General features: G+C 33.8%; 1 protein-coding gene across 5 annotated transcripts in view; it reads left to right on the top strand.

The window, feature by feature from the left end:
• Positions 1 to 17,554, top strand: part of glsa (glutaminase a) — a 32,156-nt gene extending 14,602 nt beyond the window's left edge. For 2 of the 5 annotated variants that reach the window (XM_087303032.1, XM_087303031.1), the window contains exons 6-15: positions 250 to 413; positions 521 to 579; positions 4,556 to 4,588; positions 4,665 to 4,723; positions 4,991 to 5,057; positions 5,139 to 5,189; positions 6,627 to 6,803; positions 6,906 to 7,037; positions 7,726 to 7,818; positions 9,509 to 11,753. In XM_087303032.1, coding sequence (XP_087159158.1) covers positions 250 to 413; positions 521 to 579; positions 4,556 to 4,588; positions 4,665 to 4,723; positions 4,991 to 5,057; positions 5,139 to 5,189; positions 6,627 to 6,803; positions 6,906 to 7,037; positions 7,726 to 7,818; positions 9,509 to 9,649 — 976 coding nt within the window. In that variant the 3' untranslated portion in view covers positions 9,650 to 11,753. 5 annotated transcript variants of the gene reach the window in all.
• Positions 17,555 to 20,944: the final 3,390 nt, after the last annotated feature.

Below are 20,944 nucleotides of genomic sequence, written 5' to 3'. Positions count from 1 at the left end.
GTGTTTGTGTGTGTGTTTGTTTGTGTGTGTGTGTGTGTGTGTGTGCGTGCATGCGTGCGTGCGAAGCACACTTGGCAATATAACTGATTCTGATTGTAAAGTTTAATTCGCATCTTTGGATGGAAACATTTTTTTTTTAAAACATTGAAAGACTGCTAATCTTTAATTGCTTCAAAACCAAACTAACTTTTTTTCTGCTGTAGGTAAGCATAACTTGATTTATTTGCTAGTTTAAATTTTGTGTTTCAGATACACTGCAGGCGACACTAAAGTTCCATTTTGTCTGCAGTCGTGCGTGAAACCGCTAAAATACGCAATTGCGGTTCATGATCACGGCACCGAATACGTGCACCGCTTTATAGGAAAGGAACCCAGCGGTCTTCGTTTCAACAAACTCTTCCTTAATGAAGATGGTGAGGATTGATTTGATGGATGTTTCCTAAATGTATATTGCAAATGTCTGAGCTTCATTCAGACAGAATCATCTTTGTTAATTGATTGATTCGTCTGTTTTTCCCAGATAAACCCCACAACCCCATGGTAAACGCTGGCGCTATAGTTTGTACCTCCCTACTCAAGGTAAATCGCACTATTTTAGTCCATTTTTATTTGTGATTAAAACTGTGACGTTAGCTGTGCTTCCTACACAGTGTGCTAAGTTTAAGACAATAACCAAAAAGTGCCTTACCAAGTGTTTTTGGCTTGATGTGCTTGTGGATATTTGACGTGAGAACGGATCACAAGGACGAATGGGTTTAATCTGATTACTTTCCCTCTCTCGTCAGATTAAGGTTATGAATAATCACGTTGAAAGGATTATATTGAAGAGGGAAACGGAAGTGGGATGGGGCAGAAGCATGAGAGAAAAAGAGTTTAGGGTAGTTTAGCATCAAGGCTAAACAAGTTAATGTTCAAAAAGCTTTTTGTGTCTCAACTCTGTTGTTAGCATGTCTGCTAATGTGTCAATGTTAGCTGCAAATAGCTTTGTTTACCTCACTTTGTTATTATTTTGACAATCTAAAGTTAGCATCTATGCTTTAATGCAAATAAAAAAAATGCTAGCTACATAGAGCTTTATCTCGCATAGTAATTTCCACAATCTATTGTGCTAAAATATATTTCAAAAATAGTTAGCTGCACAAGGCTTAGTTAACCTCGGTTTGTTATAATCTTAATGACCTGTATTTAGCAAATGAAAATGCGAGCTGCACAGGGCTTTTTAACCTGGCGTTTTTGTCATTTCCACAATCTGTAGTTAGCATCTATGCTAAAATGTATGCAAAAATGTTAGCACAGGGCTTCCTTTATCACACTTTGTTACAATTTTAAACAGCTGTACCTATAGCACCCTGACTAAAACTGACATTAAATATTCTAGCTACACAGGGCTCTTTTTACATGACATTGTTATGGTTCTACAATTTGTAGCATATTAAAATGTGTGTAAAAATGTTAGTTTCACAGGGCTTTATTTACATCACTTTATAAAAATCTTGACATTCTGTATTTAGCATCTTGCATTAGAAATGCTAGCTGCACAGGGCTTTTTTTATCACTTTCCACAAACTGTGGTTTCCTTTTGTGCTAAAACGCTTATTAAAATGTTAGTTGCATTGGGCCTACCTACTTTATGATTTTGACAACTGTAGTTAGCATCCTTGTTAAAGCATACATTAAATGTGAACTGCATACACCTTTGTGTTGTATTGTTATTTGCAAGGCTACCCACAAAGCAAAATTTCTCTGGGCCACACATTCAGCTTTTGCTTGGCCACGTGCCGCAGTGATTTACAGTACACGATTGGACCAAGTTTGGCTTCCATACATGGACCAAATCAGGGCCAAGTCTCAGCCAAGTGAATAACCATTAACTGGGCCTGAACTGGGCCAGATATGTTGGTCTTTCATGACAGAAGTAAATTTGATAAACCACGCTTTTTCTCGAAGCGAGACCCGATTGGTAGAATATTTTCCTTACTCAAAAATAATTCAAATGCATTTTAAAAGTGGGTCAAGATAGGCCAAACTTACATAGACCACACATACATTTTTACCATCTGGTCCAAATGCTACTTTTGACATCTGGACCAAGTATTGTGTGCTGCCTTAAAGACGGTACCACCTCTGCCAAACCCTGGCAATGTATAGCTCACATGCTGTATGCCAGTGCCGGATGAATGCCTGCTGTGCCAGCCTTATACCAAATCTGGGCAAGAATACTGTGCTACCTGGGTAGCATCCATGTTAAAACATAGCAGCTTTACAAGGCTTTGTTTAACTTATAATCTTAATGATCTGTATTTGCTAAATGTATGTAAAAATGTTAGCAGCACAGGGCTTTATTTATCTCACTTTGTTTATTTTAAACACCTGTACTTAGCACCCTCACTAAAACTGACATTAAATATGCTAGCTGCACAGTGCTCTTTTTACATGACATTGTTGTCGTTTCCACAGTCTTTGTTTACCTAATAACAGCATCTTTGTTTAATCTTACTTTAAAAATGCTAGCACCACAGGGCTATCTTCATCTCTTTATATAATCTGTAGTTTCCATATGTTCTAAAATGCGTACTAAAATATTAGTTGCACAGGTCTTCACTTACTTAATTATTTTGACAAACTGTAGTTAGCATCCTCATTAAAGCATACATTAAATCCTAACTGTATACGCCTTTGTTGCATTGTTCTTTGCAACACTTGCATCCATGTTAAAACATTTTAGCTTCACAAAAGAATTGGCTTCACGTGGCTTTGTTTAACTCGCATTATCGATTTTGAGAGGCAATAGTTAGCATTTATGTTAACTTAATGTACAGGCTTATCTTTACATCTCATTGTAATTTCTATAATCTGTAGTTAGAATCTGTGTTAACGTATATCAAAAAACATTCGCTTCACTGGTTTACCTCACATTTTTAAAAACATTTCTGTAGTTGGCATTCATGCTAAAACTTAGATATGCTAGCTATTCAATGCTTCTGTACATCACATTGTTGTACTTTTATGATCTGTAGCTAGCATCTGTGTTAGCTTTAGCTTCATAGCTTTAGCTGTGTTAACTTTAGCTTTGTTTACATAATTTTTGTAGGTAGCATCAGTGTTAAAAATGTATTATGCTAGCCATACAGGTTTCTTTACATCACATTTTGTTGCAATCTGTAATTAGCATCTTGTGTCAGCTTCACTAGCTTTAGTTCAAAACTATACTATGTTACTTTTGTCAACTATTAGACCGCAGAGCGTTCTTTACCTTGCATTGTTTTCATTTTCACAATCTACAGTTAGCATTCTTCCCTAAACATATGTCAAAATATTAGCTGCACAGGGCTTTCTTTACCTCACAATGTTATGATTTTGTCACTCTGTAGTTAGCATACTTGCTAAAAACTTAAATTAGAGTATTTGCCTCTCAGTGATTTATTTACCTTACATATTTTTCATTTGTACAGTCTGTACTTGGCATTCTTGCTAAAACGTGTTAAAAATGTTAGCTGCACATTGTTGACATTATTTCACAATCTGTAGTTAGCATGCTTGCTAAAACCTAACCATTATGTTATTTGCACAGGGCTTTGTTTACCTTTCTACTATGACAAAGTATAAATACATGTTTAAGCATATTTATAAAAAGAAAAGCTTTTATAATTAGACTTTTGGGATTGAGATAAATCCACTGCATGATGCTCACCTTGCTCAGGCCTGTCAGGGTGGTGATGTGTGATGTCTGTGTGAAGGATTTTTTGTGGTTTTATTGTTGTTGCGTATTTTACAGCATTAGGAACTGTGGGAAATTTTGACCCTCCCAACAGGTCAATGACGTTGGTAATTTCCCTTTCATTTATTCGTTTTTCCTCATTGAACAAATTTCAAACGCCGCTAATGCTAAGCTACATTAGCACAACTCATCTGCTTTGACAGAAAATCTAATGCCATTCTGCTTAATTACTGTGGGAACAGGATCAATTTTTATTTTGTTTTATGTGATTGTCTTTTGTTTTTTAATGTAACAATTCAATTATTTAATAAGATACAATGCTTTGTAAACATTTCTTCAATGTGGAAAAAAATATTTTTGAGAGTCAAATCAATGCATCACATGAGATGAACAATGTCTCACTGTAGTTTCTCTAGAAATCTACTAAAACAAACTTACAGACAGCACACAGTTCAAATGACTTGACTATTTCTGTAGTCTTTTAGTTGTGTCTGATTTATTTTCACACCCCCTTTAACAGCTTATATCTGTGATTTCCCCAACGATAATACAGTTTGCCTTCATTGCTTTGAATTAATTTACTCAAATCTAGTTGAGCCAGAATCCTCATTTAATTTTTCCATTCTTCATTTGAAATGCCTCTAAAGTTGTAGAGAACTGATTTTCCTACAATCTAATTGATAGAATTTCTGTGACTACAATGTGTATCTAAATTTTTTAAAAGGTTAATGATTTTTTTTATTAAATGGCAATGCATAAAGAAACTTATGTACAACTGAAAATATTTAATCGTCACAATACAACAAGACATTCATGCAACTTATTTTTGACTTTCAGCAAGGTGTAAGCAACGCTGAGAAGTTTGACTATGTAAGTATATTAAAATGTATTTCTGTCAAGATATTCTCTGTAAATGTTCAACGTTTAATCAAGTGTTTTGCTTTAGGTGTTGAATTTCATGAAGAAGTTGGCAGGAAATGAATATGTTGGTTTCAGCAATGCTACGTAAGTTTTTATGTTGTTTTTCTATATAAATCTTGATACTACGATGACAGAAGTAATTTCTTAATTATTTAAACTTGTTTAAAGCCTATTTAAGTGTACGATTAGCAACAAACTGCAATTAATAGAACAATTAACTTAAATTGAACACACGAGGGGACACACGATTTAAAACTAATTTTAACCTAATTTTAACTTTAATTTTAGACATTCTTGTACTGAAAACACATTTGAAACCGAATTGTCCTGAATTCTTTTTGTTCTTTGTAGTTTTCAGTCAGAGCGATTGTCAGGAGACAGAAACTTTGCCATTGGATACTACTTGAAGGAGAAGAAGGTACATGTTTAAACATTTTATACCAATCAAAGTTTATTGAAACTCTACTAAAACATCATTTCCTTTTCTACATGCTTGCAGTGTTTCCCAGAGGGCACCGATATGATCTCCATCCTGGACCTTTACTTTCAGGTTAGTAATAATTAAAGAAACAACCATTTTTTTTCACACTTGTTGGAAATATAAATCTTGTTATTTTTTTAATGAGACCATTTATAAATTGCAATAATAATAATAATTATAATAATACAATATGAATAATTAATAACAATGAACAACTACTTTAAACATAAGAAATGCTTGTTAATGAACATTTCATTGAACTGCTTTTTTTCCCGCATTTTGATGTTGAGTAGCAAAGTGGTATTTCGTTATTGCTAGCTGTTCGAATTAATATATTGTTTAAGAAATAGTGCATGGAGAAATAAATCTGTTAACCAACAGGAAAAATACTAACAGCTAATTATCTGGTTTTTGTATCAATATTTACATGACTAATGACGAATAATTACGTAACATGACTAGTTACGTAATACATGATGTATCATTTCTAAAAAACAAAATGTCTAAAATATATGCTAATATAAATATAAATAAATAATACTTCTAAAAATGTCATTAAAAGTCACTTAATGAAGTCAGAAGTTAGATTAAGGCTGCATTTACAAAATACTTAAGGCAGCTTTATATTTCTGCGTCAAGCATACACGTATGGTCTACGTATGCGCAAGGCATGCCTGTGGGTCACGTTAAATGCTCGATGCAGAAGTATAATCCAGTCTTTAGTTCACATGAACACGGATTATTTTATAAACTGAGTATTCCTTGCTTTAATAAAAAAAAATGTCTGTTGACATAAAAATGCACTGTTAAGCGTATACTGAAGCAACAGGTGGCGATAAAAGCCTTTAATGCAGAGTTCACACCAAATATTTTCTCAAGCACATTGCATACAAGACCACAAGCATGACAACAAAGATGCAAATCACGGTGCACACGATACAGAATATGCGTCATGTTTGCCACAAATGTGCGAAATTTGTGTATTCCTCGTTTGTTGTGATCCTAGCTGTGTTGACCAATCAGAAAAGAGAAAATGAAGCACATGTTGATGTCATGAATCGAAAACTCCATTTGTAGTGTCTACACAAACACACTAGTTTCAGAAAATCTACACTCAGTTTTCAAAAAGTTTTATTAAGTTTTAATCCCTCGATGCTGTGTGGACAAACAGCAAAACTGCATAGAAAAAAAATTCGATTTTGAAATTACCCGTGTTCATGTGGACAGGGCCTTAAAATGTGACTAGACATTAAGAAGTGGAAAACACCAAAGATTCATTAATGGTTATTTTTTACATGTGAAGCTGACAGCGTTTTTTTGTGTAAAATACTTACAAATGAAATGTGCAGTCAATCAGCATTAAAGGGGCATGTCTAGTAAGGATAGCTCAGAAATCAAAAAGGGGCGTTGTCCTGTTGGGTTATGTACATCTTTGTTTTGGTGCTTTGTTTTGCAAAATTTGATATTTGAATGCAACATTCAAAATGGTTGTTTTTGTCTGTTTAGCTGTGTTCCATTGAGGTGACCTGTGAAAGTGCCAGTGTTATGGCAGCAACTCTGGCGAACGGCGGCTTCTGTCCAATCACAGGCGAGCGAGTGGTCAACCCCGAGGCTGTGCGAAACACTCTGAGCCTCATGCACTCCTGCGGCATGTACGACTTCTCTGGACAGTTCGCTTTCCATGTACGTTTTGCACGCACCTTTGAAACTATTTAATGCATTTACCTTAAAAGGAAAGCAAACACGTCTGCAGTTTGAAACAAAAAGTTGTTTTATTGTTGGTAGGTTGGTCTGCCGGCTAAATCAGGTGTTTCTGGAGGCATCCTGCTGGTCGTGCCCAACGTGATGGGAATCATGTGCTGGTCTCCACCTCTTGACAAACTGGGCAACAGCGTGAGGGGAATCCAGTTTTGCACGGTATTAATCTGTTAATCTGTGTTATGGTAAAAATGTTTATATTATAAAAAAAATTAATTTTAAAACACTTTAAAGGGGACTTAATATGCCCCTTTTTTACAAGATAATTATTTTTTATCACTTGAGTGTTTATGTGAAGTTTCAGCTCAAAATACCCCACAAATAATGCTTTATAACTCTTTGAATCAGCCCCTTTTAGGCTTTGACTCTAATTGTGCCATTTTGGTGAGTGTCACTTTAAATTCAAATGAGATTGTGCTCTTTTTCAAAAGAGGGTGGAGCTACAAATGTGTCAACATAGTGGCAGATTCATAAAAAAAGATTATGCTATGCTAATGAGCGAGAGATTGTCAATAATGGGTTTGGCTTTCCCCCTCTGATGACATCATACAAAGGGAGAATGTCAATAAAAGTGTTTCTGCAGACCAAATAAAATTAATAAATGCTTGAAAATAAAGGCTGGCTATATTCACTGTTACCACACAACTGTTCAAACCCCTTATAAAAGTGAGTTTTGCATAATAGGTCCCCTTTAAAGTTTATATTAGTGATTTATTTAATTGGTTTTTAAATTAACAACAGCATAATGCATTCGTACATTGTTGTTTATTTTGTTGTTTTGTAGTTATGTCGAAAGTATTTGGTTGCGCTTTTACTACATTGAATCTTTTGTTCATTTCTTTGTCAGGATCTGGTCCAACTGTTTAATTTCCACAACTATGACAATTTGCGGCACTTTGCCAAGAAACTGGATCCACGCAGAGAGGGCGGAGACCAACGGGTGAGTGACAGATTCATTCTTTCATCAGACAACATGCAGCTAATGCAAACTTAAGGCTGATTTATACTTCTGCATCAAGCACACACATATGGTCCAGTGCAGCCTTTGCGTGGTCACGTACAGTACCTTTCGTCGTGGCTGACGTGCACATCTCAAAAGATTTAACTACATGTCGCAACGACGCATAGCGCAAGCTGTGTGATTTGTTGGTTTGGTAGTGATGGCGAGTGTGGGTGGTGCGTGGGAGAGCTGCGAGTCCTTTGGAGCGAGTGATCACAAGCTTCGAGTCCTTTGAAAAAGTTCCAGATGGAACTTTTGTTTTGTGTTTACCTCATGAGTAAAGTTGTTGCACATTTGACGGTTTCATGCCCTTTGAATGATCGAGTTTAATCTACTTGTACATTAAGGTAGCATTTAGAAAATACCAAACACCCGTGAAGAAATTCGACACAGAGAAAAATAAAAACATACTGCCAGGTAGTGTTTTGGAAATGTTATTGCAGAGCAACACAAACAGCTTGCAGGAGTATAAATGCACAGCTGTGTGCAAGGCATGCGCTGTGGGTCACGGCAATCACTCGATGCAGAAGTATAAACCAGCTTTAATGCAACTGCCACAAATGCATCTAATGTTTTTGTACACACACACACACACGTGCACACACACACACACACACACACACACAAATTAATGCCACATTGATAAAAATTAGAGAACAGCAGTGATTTGTTGAAGCAAGAAACACAAAAAAAAACTACTTGGAAAAGTACAGGCTCTTGCTTTGAATGAATATAAGAATAAGTGACTAATGAATATGCTTTTTTTGTATTCTATTCCTCAATATTAAGAACTTTTTAAATAGGATTATAAGGAGTGACTTCGATATTGGTTCTCTAATTTTAATGTACTGTAATTGAATGTCCATTCATTATTGCAACAGCCCTTGAATATGTACTATTTTTTTAGTCTGTTTTGTTTAAATGCACTAAAACATATGACTTATATTAACTGAAAAATAGATAAAAATATTCCTTTTCTAAATAGAGTGTTTTCTTCTATGTTGAGCACTTATATTGTATAGAAAGAATGCATATATATTTATAGCTTTTAGGTTTACTCTCCCAAAAGGCTCAGTAAAAATGTAGTCCACACATAAAATAGTTTTTCAAATTATATTTAAATTTTGTACCCATTTTAAATAAATGAATTTAAAAAAAATGTTTTAAACAAAATGAAAAAATAGCTGAAATTTTATTAAAACAATATGAAAATAGATTTTGATAGATGCAAATGATCCTGTAAATTGACATATTGTCAAAGCACGTGTGTGTACCTACTAATATATGTGTGCTGACAAACTGTCCTGCAGTCTTTTTCACTTCTCGCAGCATTTTCACATTCCTGCATTCTTCATTATCTGCCCTCTTCTGGAAGACCAGCATCCTTTCTGCTTTTAAACACATTAATCTACCACCAGTGTGCCTTGATTTGGGTTGAATATGATTGTTCTGCTTCTTTACTACCAAATAACACCTAAACGGCTCTGTTCTGATTGGCTGGCTTGCTTAAGTTTCCAGCTTTTCCCTTTTTTCTTCTTTCTTCGCCTTCTGTACTAATCCAAGCAGGAAATGCCATGATGACATGATCTAATCTGATAATCTGTCCATGTCCATATTGGTTGAACCGCAGCAGCAGCAGAGTCTCGAACCGCTGGACTATGCGAGCCTCCAGCAGGAACTAGCGCTCACTGACAAAGTGTGGAAAAAAGTTTGTCCCGAAACGGATGCGGACACTTCCACCACTGTAGTCTATAGGATGGAGAGGAACTAGAAGAGTCAACAGTGTCTGCTCTTTTTCTTTCACCCATCTTTGGGTTTGAAGAGGTGTTTTTCGTTTGCTTTTTTGTTTGTTTTGTTTTTGTGTTTTTAGTTTTCGTTTATCTTTTGTTTTTGTTTTGGGGTGTTCTTGTTTTTAGTTTTGTTTTATTGGCTTTTTTTTTTTAGGTTTTTAGTTTTGTTTACTTTGTTTTGTTCGCTACTTTTTATATAAATTTGTTTTGATTGGCTTTGTTTTATTTTTACTTTGGTTTCATTTGTTTTTGCTTATATTTTTATTGTTGTTTGTTTGCTTTGTGGGGGTTTTTTGTTGTTTGTTTTTTCAATTTGTTTTCAGGCTTTGTTTAGTGATTAATCCGATCGAGATGCACTTGGCCAACTTTGCTTTTTTGTTTGTTTTGTGTTTTTGTGTGTGTGGGGGGTGTCTTTTGTTCTTTTTGTTTTTAGTTTAATTTAGTTTATCATTAGTTTGTTTTGTTTAGTTTTTATTTATTTTTTTGCTTTGTTTTTATATAAAATTGGTTTGTTAGCATGTTTTGACTTGCTTTGGGTTTTATTTTACTTTGTTTTCATTTGTTTTTGCTTTTTTTTTTTTTTTTTGAGGTTTTTAGCTTTGTTTAGTGATGCACCAAAAATAAAATAAAAATCTGAGCTGAAATTTTTAATTCGAGATGCACTTGCCCAACTTTAATAGAGTTTCTTTTTTTCTGTTTTGTTTGTTTTGTTTTTGTGTTTTAGCTTTCATTTCTTTTGGTTGTTTTTTGGATGGGGGTGTGGGGTTGTTTTTAGTTTTGTTTACATTTGTGTTTTTTATGGATTTAATGAATTTGACCTAAATGCTGAAACTGTCTTTTTGTTGTTTGTTTATTTAATAATCAAATAATTACTCAAATTTAGTCATAATCAACAATTAAATTAAGTTATCAAAATAATATTTATTAGTTTAATGTTGAAATTTCTGTGCATCTCTAGTGTGTATTTTTTCTGAATTTTATTTACTTATTTTATGTTTGTTTTTAAGAGGCTTTGTCGGTTTTGCCTAAAATGTACACTATCTGCCTAAGACCCTTTAAAGCTACAATTGTGCAATCATATTTGATGTTAAAAGTAGGGAAATAATCAAGGACCAAATAGTGATATGAAATATCAGTATCTGGGTATCAATACAGTAATACTGTATTGAGTAAAAACTGTGAAATATTGTAAGACAGAGGTGGTATATTTAGTTTTATTTTGTTTTCCCCAATACTAAATTACTTTTTTGTACTCTTAGATTAATTTGAATAAATATGTAGTTTGAAAGTAAACAATTTGAACCCGAACCTGACTGACAGTAAAACAGTGTTTTGGTGGGGCTGCTTGAGTGTTCAGGAAACCTGTTTGAAAACAGTCAGTTGAATTACAGATGTTATAAGATATTAAATAATTTATTGAAAACCACAAAGACCTTCGGAAAATTGTTCTGAACAGTTACTGTTTCTTTTATTTACTGTTTTATATGTATATTCTGTTTGTGATGTTCAAATGTCTGGTAAATGTATGTTCTGTTAACTTATTTCAGGCAGTATTTGGTGTTAAATGCAGTGTTTTATGACAGAATTGTTAAATGTGAACAGGTAAAGTCGTAGTCTGTATAAAGTGTAACTTTATAAATCAGTCTAATTGTTTACTTTGCACAAAAAAAAAAAATCATACATAAGAAAATGAATGGATATTGCTCAAACCAAATGAGTAGTTAATGTCAATTCTAGTGCAGATGGTTTACTGTGAGCAAAGAGGAGAGATTGTGTAACTAATGGTTTATCTTGATGCCAAAACTGCTTTTAAAACGTCTGTTATCCAGTGTTCTCTTGGATTAAATATCTACTGTAGCTGTTTACTGATACCTGAAAGGTTTTCATTACATTGTCCATTAAGGAAATCATTTCTGAAACTTTAACTGTGCCTCTTAAGATTCAGGAATGTTACTAAAAGTGCTTTTTTGGATGTTGTTTTTTCTACCATCAACTGACAACTTGAATTTATTATTATTATTATTTTCTTAAGAATGTCTTGCAAGTGACTGGTTTGGCATTTATTAAAAACTCAGCACATTTTCACTGGCCTTATGAATTGTTTCTGCAAAATAAATGTATAACTTGTTTTTTTCAAACACATTCTTTAATTTAGGTTGACTTTTATTTATTTTTGTGTCACTGTGGTTTACTGTTTTAATAAATGATTAATAAAAAACTTAATGTGTCTGTTGGTTGTATATGACTAATTATTAAAACATCACAACTGTGTTTCATTTGTTTTAATTTTGGTCGTGTTTGATTGTTTTGTTAGTTTAATTTCTGTCCTGTTTAATTGTTGTTACTTTATTTTGTACCCTGTTTTGGTAGTTTTATTAGTTTTGTTTTTTGTTTTTTTTACCCTACTTGTCCCTTTTTGTTTGTTGTGTTAGTTTTGCTTGTATTCGGTTTCATTTGTTTTGTGAGTTTCTTTTGTCCTGTTTTGTTGTCTTTCTTGTTTCATTTCTTTTATTTTATCAGTAACGTTTGTCGTGTCCTATTTGTTTGTTTGTTTGTTTGTGTGTTTTGCTTGTCTTGGTTCTTGTTGTGTTTCTTTTTTTCTTTTTTTTCCTGTTTTGTTTAACTTGGTTTGCTTTTTCAGTGTCCTATTTTGTTAGTTTCAATTGTGTCCTGTTTAGTTTATTTTTTAAGTTTTACTAGTTTTAATTGTGGCCCATTTCATTTTGGGTTATTTGTTTGTTTTATTGTCGTGTTTTTAGCTTTATATTTCGTCAGTTTTCTTTGTTTTGTTAGTTTTGTTTGTGGCCTGCTTCATTGTTTTGTTTTTATCTTTTTTTAACATTTTGTTTAGTTAATTTTGTCATTTTTGTTTTGTTTGTTTTATTAGTTTTGTTCATGGCCTGTTTCAGTTGTTTGTTTGGTTTTGTCCCATTTTGTACAGTTTCATTCATTTTGCCTGCTTTATTTTATAACTTTTTTTATTAGCCTGTTTTATTTGTTTGTTTTTTACCTAATTTTTAAGTTTCATCTGTTTTGCCTGTTTTATTTTATTGCTTTCGTTATTGGTCTGTTTCGTTTGTTTGTTTATTTTTTTGTCTCATTTTGTCCAGTTTCTTTTGTTTCGCCTTTTTAACTCTATTAGTTTAGTTATTGGCCTGTTTCGCTGGTTTGATTTTTGTCTCATTTTGTTCAGTTTCCTTTGTTTCACCTGTTTAACTCTATTAGTTTCGTTATTGGCCTGTTTTGTTTGTTTTTTCAGTTTTGTTTATCCTGGGGTGTCATTTTATACTTCTGATCTGTTTCATTTGTTAGTGTCCATTTGTTTTGAAATTTAACTTTAATGTCATTTTTTTCCACAGCCTAATTTTATCCCAACAGGTTTTTTGGATCCTTTGGCGAAGTTTGCTGCATATGGATGTCTTTATGCTATCCCATGAACGTTCCACAAATGAAACCTCTGTTTTTTTCAGGTCAAGTCTGTCATCAACTTGCTGTTTGCGGCCTACACAGGGGACGTGTCTGCTTTGAGAAGGTAACGATAGAGTCACTTCCTTGAATTTTCTGTACAATTTTTTCATTAAACCCCCAGTTTTGAGCGTGTTTTGTTTTTGTCTTTGTGTGAAGGTTTGCCTTGTCATCGATGGATATGGAGCAGAGAGATTATGACTCGAGAACTGCTCTTCATGTAGCTGCTGCTGAAGGTTAAATGATGAGGAACTCCTCTATCTTTTGATTTTATCATGTTTTTTTAAACCCCAAGAATTTCTGTTTGTTTCCTGTGACTGACCTTGTTTCTCTGTGCGCTGTTTGGCAATCATGCTAATGTGCTGCTACTTTGGGTTTCAGGTCATGCTGAGGTTGTGCGTTTTCTGCTAGAAGCCTGTAAAGTGAATCCAGTGCCCAAGGACAGGTATGAATGTCAAATACTGCAACAATGCAGATCTTTGTGTTTTGCTGCATGCCTGCTTTTACCAAAGTGTGGATAGTGGGTCACAATTTTATATAACCTTTGCAGCAATGGTTCTAATGATCAGACTTTAAAAAATTTGAGTAGCCAGCCAGCAAAGAACATGACAGTAAGCATGTTTAAACACTTTAAATCATGGTGACAATGTGTTTATTCATGCTAAAGCCTTAGCAATTTCTTAAATCATGACAGAAACATGTTTATGTGTTATACATGTTAAAACATGTTAGCAGTTCATGCTAAAACATACCAGCAATAATTAAAACTGTTTATCAGTGTGTAAAATAATGGCTGAAAACATGTTAGAAACTTGTTAGAGTTAAAACAGAAACATTATCTATGTGCTAATTCACATATAATTACTTGTTAAAACATTAACAGTTCCTAAATCATGTAACAAACATGCTAACAATGCGTTATAAATGTTAAAACTTGTTAGCTGTAGTTATTGCTAAAACGTTTCAACAACATGTAAAAAAATGGTGTCAAACCATGTTAAATAATGTTACAAAACAAGCAGGCAAAGGGATAAAACATGTTAGAAACATGCTAGGAATCGGTTATATCACCTTAATGATGTGCTCATTCACAAAGAAACATGCTAGCAATGTGTTAAAACATGCAAGCAGTGTTACATCATGCTGCAATCTTGTTAAAACATCTGCTATGTTAGAAACATCTTAGCAACATGCTAGCAAAGTGTTAAATTGTGCTCACAGTGTGTTGTAAATGTTTAAACATGCTATGCTACAATATACCAGCAACATGTTAAAATGTATTAATCGGTGTGTTTAGTTAGAAAATGATAAAACTTGCAAAGGGAAATAATGCTAGCAACATGATACATCACATTATCGATGTGCTAATTCACATTAGGACACAAAAAACATGCAAGCAGTGTTAAATCATGTGCTTAAATGTTTGCAGTGTGTTCATTCATTCAGAAATATCATAGTAACATGTTAGCAAAGTGTTACATATAGTTAACAATATGCTAAAATGTGTTAGCAATGAGTTATACGTTACATTAGCAGTAATTAAATTTAAAACGTAACAGCAACATGTTAATTCGTGTGTTAAATAATGTTAAATAAACATGCTACCAAAGAGTAGCTACCAAAACATGTTTCAAACATGCTTGCAACATATTATTCCACATTATTAATGTGGTAATTTACATAAAGGCAGGCTAGCAATGTGTTAAAACGTACAGGGCTGTTAATGATGCTACAAAGTTTTTGAATTTGTTAACTAGTGTGCAAGAAAATGCTAAAATATGCTTGCAAAGAATGAAATTATGTTTGAAGCATGTTAGCAGCATGTTAAGTTACATTATCGATGTACTAATCCTCATAGAAACATGCTAACAATGGGTTAAAACACGCTTCAAACATGTGTCAAAGCATACGCGGTGTGTTTAATTCGTGTTAGAAGAATCTTAGAAATATGTAAGCTGTTAATGTAAGTACAAAAAGCAGTTTCTTAGATCATGAAAGAAATAAAAAATAATGCTAACGAATGTGTTGCACTTGTTAAAACAAACTAGCAGTCCATGCTAAAATTAAATTGTGTCAAATCATGCTAGGAAAGAGTTATAGGATGTTAGAAACATGCTACCAACATATACCAACAATATCACCTCATCAATGTGTTAATTCATATAGAAACATGCTAGCAATGTTAAATCATGCTAGCAACATGCTAAAATGTGTCAATATGGTTAAATACTGTTAGATTCATGCTAGCAACATGCTTTATCACATCGTCAATGATTTACTTTACAAGGAAACATGCTAGAAATGTGTCAGTAATGTTAAATCATGCTAGAATCATGCTAGCACCATGTTTTATAACATAATGTGCTAGTTCACATGGAAACATACTAGAAATGATAATCATGTTAGCTGCATGATAAATTGTCAGTAATGTGTTAAATAATGTTAGAATCATGCTAGCAACATGTTTTATCACATCGTCAATGTGCTACCTCACTTGAAAGCATGCTAAAAATGTGTCAGTAATGTTAAATCATGTTAGAATCATGCTAGCAACATGTTTTATCACATTGTCAATGTGCTAGTTCACATGGAAACATGATAGAAATGTTACATAATGCTAGCAGCATGCTAAAATGTGCCAGTAATGTGTTAAATCATATTAGAATCATGCTAGCACCATGTTTTATAACATAATCAATGTGCTAATTCACATAGAAACATGCTAGAAATGTTAAATCATGTTAGCAGCATGCTAAAATGGGTCAGTAATCTGTTAAATCATATTAGAAACATGCTAGCAACATGTTTTATCACATCATCAATGTGCTAATTCACATGGAAACATGCTAGAAATGTTAAAACATGTTAGCAAGATGCTAAAATGTATCAGTAATGTGTTACACATGTTACAATATAAGTTGTAATTCATGTGAGCATGTTAAAAATATGCTATCAGTGTGTTAAAAGGATTACAAAAGTTAACCCCAGGTGCTGTGCATTTAACCGTCATATGTTTTCCTCAAACAGGTGGGGAAACACTCCGATGGATGAAGCCATTCATTTTGGCCATCACGATGTGGTAACAATCCTGCAGGACTATCACAACACCTACAGCCCGAAGGAGAGCAGCGCCGACAGCGAAAAAGAGACGGCAGAGAAAAACCTTGACGGGATGCTGTAGAGACAGTTTGTTGTGTGTGTCTGAGGTATGCATTTATACAAAGAAAACGTACAAAACGCTAAAAAAAGGACGTGTTTGGCCACTTTTACCCTGTTTTGTGGTGTTTGTGTGTGCGCGTGATGTGTAACTTAGTTTTATCGTACACTTGGAGGAATGTAGCCTCATACAAGTCTTATTTAGCTGTATCTTCATGTCAACATACAATATAAATTCCATACACTATATATAAAACGTGTATATATAAATAGTTCACTTACAGTCATACAAGCAAAATGATGTCAAACTGATATTTAAGAAAAGGCAGCTTGGTGAGAGCGGGAAGCGTTGGGCGGGAAGTGTTTGGATTTATTTTTATATTTACATTTGTTTTCTTTATTCTGTATTTTAGTCGATAGTCGTGAGAAATGGTAGTAATTTATGCCTTTTTTATTTTCGATTGTATAGCATCTTGTGAATATGCTACTAATGACGACGCTGTTCTTTGATTGTCAAAAATATTTGCACTTTTATTTTATTATATTTATTCAACTTTACTTTCTTTAAATGAAATTGCAGTAATGCTTGTTTTTTATTTACATGCTAGTTTAATCAGTTTTCAATTTGTTAACATAAGTTTGGTGTAACTAATATTTAAATTTAACAGCATTTGTTAAACTAGGTTAATATTCATTTATATATAGTTTTAATTCCTGATTGTTTAATTTAATGTATGGTAATAATGTCTAACTTTACAGAAATGTAGTAATTGAGTATAGCCGAGGTTAATAAATGCTGTTAAAATATTATTTATTGCAACCAAAAGAACCATTTTCGCACTTGCGTGTTTCATTGCACTCCAAGAATTTACCTTGATCTGCTTTACAATATGCTGTTAAAATCTTTAATATTAGATAAGTAGATTGGTGTAAAATACTGGATTCGATGACGGTTTACTTAGCCGATGTTAACAAAATTAAACCTAATGTTACCAAATTCACTTTAAAGAACTAGAAAGTCCATTTTCATACGGTCTTGTTTACTGTAGTACAGGAATGTCCTGTACTTGTTCCATATTTAAAGTGAATAATTACAGTTTAAACATACTGTAAAGTGTTGCGGAAATTGCTTAAAAGCGTTTAAAGGACCATATTTTCACATTCCCTTTCATTGTGATTACATTTAATTTCTGTATTTGATTTCTATTGAAAGTTATTGTAATGTGCTAATGAAATATATTCGTACATTCCGACTCATCGTACTACAAGAGTTTCCTATATGTGACAGCCTAAGGATCTACATCACAATGTTGTAATTTAATAATATAGTTAAGTAGACGGGTATTAAAAGAATTCAGACTGTTTATTGTATTTAATAGCTTTCGCACTTTCAGTTTGCTTGCATAACTTAATTGTTTAGGACAATTCGTTGTAACTGGCTCTGCTTACATGACAATGATAAAAGTTCTTCCTTTTTAAGTATTTTAAAAGTTTCACATTTAGACGACAAGTTTTTAAAATGATATATGTTTACAAATGTTAGCAAAAACAGCAAGAAAACGCTGTATTTATTATTTAATAACTTTCTGACTTTCAATTTGTTTACATAAGTCTTAAGGAAAAAATTTTGTACCTGGCCATGGTTCGACGACAAAAATCTAGTTGAAAATGGAACAATTTTACTCTTGCGTTTCGAAAAGAAATTTCAAATATTTTTAAATGCGACTGTTTTCAAAATGTCCCACATTTACACATATCCACAAAAATGGCTAAAATACATGTATTATGTATGCCAGTCCAGTATTTACCACTGTCACCTTGTTAGTAAACCGTACCTGTAGGAATGTGCAGTTGGCGGCTTGTGTCTATAGCTACGTAAAAAAAAAACATTGCAAATACTACTACTCGAGTAGGTACTACATTTAAACTTAAACTTACTTTACAATCATTGGAAAAGTTTGTTCTAAATAGTATGAATGTAATTCAAAACTTCTACGTCCACTATATCATTATCACAAGACTTACCCACGTCAGTTGTGCCACTCTCCTTCTTAAATTCTCTTGCGCAGCCTTATGGGATAGTAAATCCATTGAGAATCTCACCAGAAGTAGTAGGTCATCCGAGTACTTCTCACCTACTGTTTTTCAAATGCTACGAATACTCTGCATACATTTCACATACTATATAATAGGGAATTATACAATTTTTGGTTGTAATGTGGAATAAATCCAAATTTTGCAAATCAAACATTTGGAAACACTTGAGCAGCAAAACTACTACGTACTCCGCCATCGTGTGTTTATTTCTCTTGAATTTAAGCTATGTTTCCCCAAACACATAGCATGCACATGCATGATGTCATCGCTTTTAAATTTCACTTTAGTTTTCAGGTGTTTACACAGACACAACTACAGCAGCATTTTCAAATCCTTCCACTTTGAAACGGTTTGCATCTTTAGTCCCAAAAGCACTATCGCCATGTAAACGAACAGGTAAAATGTATAAAATGTTTCCCATTTTTAGCTGAAAATGTTGTCGTGTAAATAGCCCCTTGTTGTACTACAGAAATTCACTTTATTTGATCCCTATTTTGAGATATTGTAATGTTTTCCGAAAGTCCTAGAAAGACAAGTTTCATACCTACCTTTTTATTTACTATAAGTTATTAGTAATTTAATACTTTAAATAGATGACTTAATTCCTGTATTTGATACCCGTCTACTTAACTAATTAAATATATTGAAATGTTGTCGAAATGGGTGTCATTGTAGCGCAGAAACAGCACGATTAGCACGATTGCCTCACAGCAAGGTTCAAGTCCCGGCTGGGTCAGTTGGCGTTTCTGTGTGGCATTGGCATGTTCTTTCGTGTTCACTTGGGTTTCCTCCAGGTGCTCTGGTTTCCCCCACAAGTCCAAAGACATGCGCTATAGGTGAATTGGTTAAGCTAAATTGCCCGTAGTGAATGAGTGTGTATGGATGTTTCCCAGTGATGGTTTGCAGCTGGAAGGGCATTCGCTGCATAAAACATATGCTGGATAAGTTGGCGGTTCATTCCGCAGTTGCAAACCCAGATTAATAAAGAGACTAAGCCGAAAAGAAAATGAATATTGTCGAAATTACTTTAAAGCACAAGAACAACCATTTCCCTTCTTCCCTTCACTGTAGACTTCCCTGTATTTAATATGTTGACGATCTACAGTATAATACGTTTTAATTTCTTAAGATTCATATTTTGGTATTAAATACCGGTATTTCTAATGTTTTTATTTTGGTAACACTTCGACAACATGAATTTAGTGTTACCAAAATTACAATTCCATTTTTGGTTTTTATAATTTGTCATTATACTACAAGTGTTCCTCCAAAATATTGATATTACTGAAATTAAAGCACTGGAAGGGCCATTTTTGCACCTGGCTGTTTAATGTAATACTCACATTTTCTTTAATTGACACCTTAACCCTTTACAGGGCACTCATTGAAATGCTCAGTGAAAAGACTTCCTGGAGTGCCACTGGGGGTTATCACAGGACCATTAAAGTTTTAGAATTTGAGACACTGTAACCAATGTCAATGAAGTAGCCATATATTCTTTGCCTGATAAAGGGTTAATGATCTAACACCAACTGTGCAACACCAAAATCGGTGAGAGCGTCAAAGTAGCAGGAAGTCATTCATTTTTTTAATGGAAGATAGCAGCGATAAGCAACAAGGAGCTGAGCAGCTTGTCTTTGCCAGTGTGGGCGTCGAGGATAGTTCAAATCAAGTCAACTTTATGGTAGTAATTTGGCAGCAAGCAATCGGAATATAGAAGTCCACCGCTTGAAAGGATTCCAGAGAACACAGTCCTGTGAACTTAGGTTCCAATCACAGTTGTTCCCATGGGTTTGATTCTTGCGCTCGCCGGATTTACAATTATTTACGAACAGGGACGTACATTTAAAAAAAAGTTACTGGCGAGTTACTGATTATACATTAATGTTATATTAGTTTAATATATATATTAAACTAATCATATATATAAATCAGGGGGCTTATATATATATATATATATATATATATATATATATATATATATATATATATATATATATATATATATATATATATATATATTTGTCTTAAAAAAGTGTGAATCTCACGCTAACTGTACTGACAGTACAAAAGAGTATTGCTGCTTCAGAATATTTCAGGCATATGGACACATATTGGCTAAGTGGAGCAAAGCTACACCACACGCAACAACTTCCATGGTTAAATGAATTTGATAAAAGGCGCACAACATTTTTAGGCTTGAAAGCATGTTTTATGCAAGAATGTAACTGATTTGCTACAAAGGCTCCTATAAATATGAGATCAATGTCGACTTCAATAGACTAGTGCGTCAACCTTGGTGCTCACAGCGACCCAAGTTCGATTCCCAGCTCGAGATCCTTTCCCTATCTCTGCTCCCCACATTTTCCTGTCTGTAAAATCTCAACTCTCCTAACCAATAAAGGTGAAGAATATTAAGATCAATATTGCAAATTTTGATGCTCTCGCCGGTGGAGCTGTGAAGGCAGACATCGTTGTCGCCAGGGTGGCCAGAGCGAACTTTGACTTTGAGCGAACGTTTCGCTTTTTTCGCCACCTTCGATGTGAACACACAGTCA

This window comes from Danio rerio, chromosome 22, assembly GCF_052040795.2.
Source record: "Danio rerio strain M-AB ecotype USA chromosome 22, GRCz13ab, whole genome shotgun sequence".
Classification (NCBI taxonomy): Eukaryota; Metazoa; Chordata; class Actinopteri; order Cypriniformes; family Danionidae; genus Danio; species Danio rerio.
The sequence above is the reverse complement of the archived record's forward strand: the minus strand, read 5'-3'. Positions and strand labels throughout refer to the sequence as shown.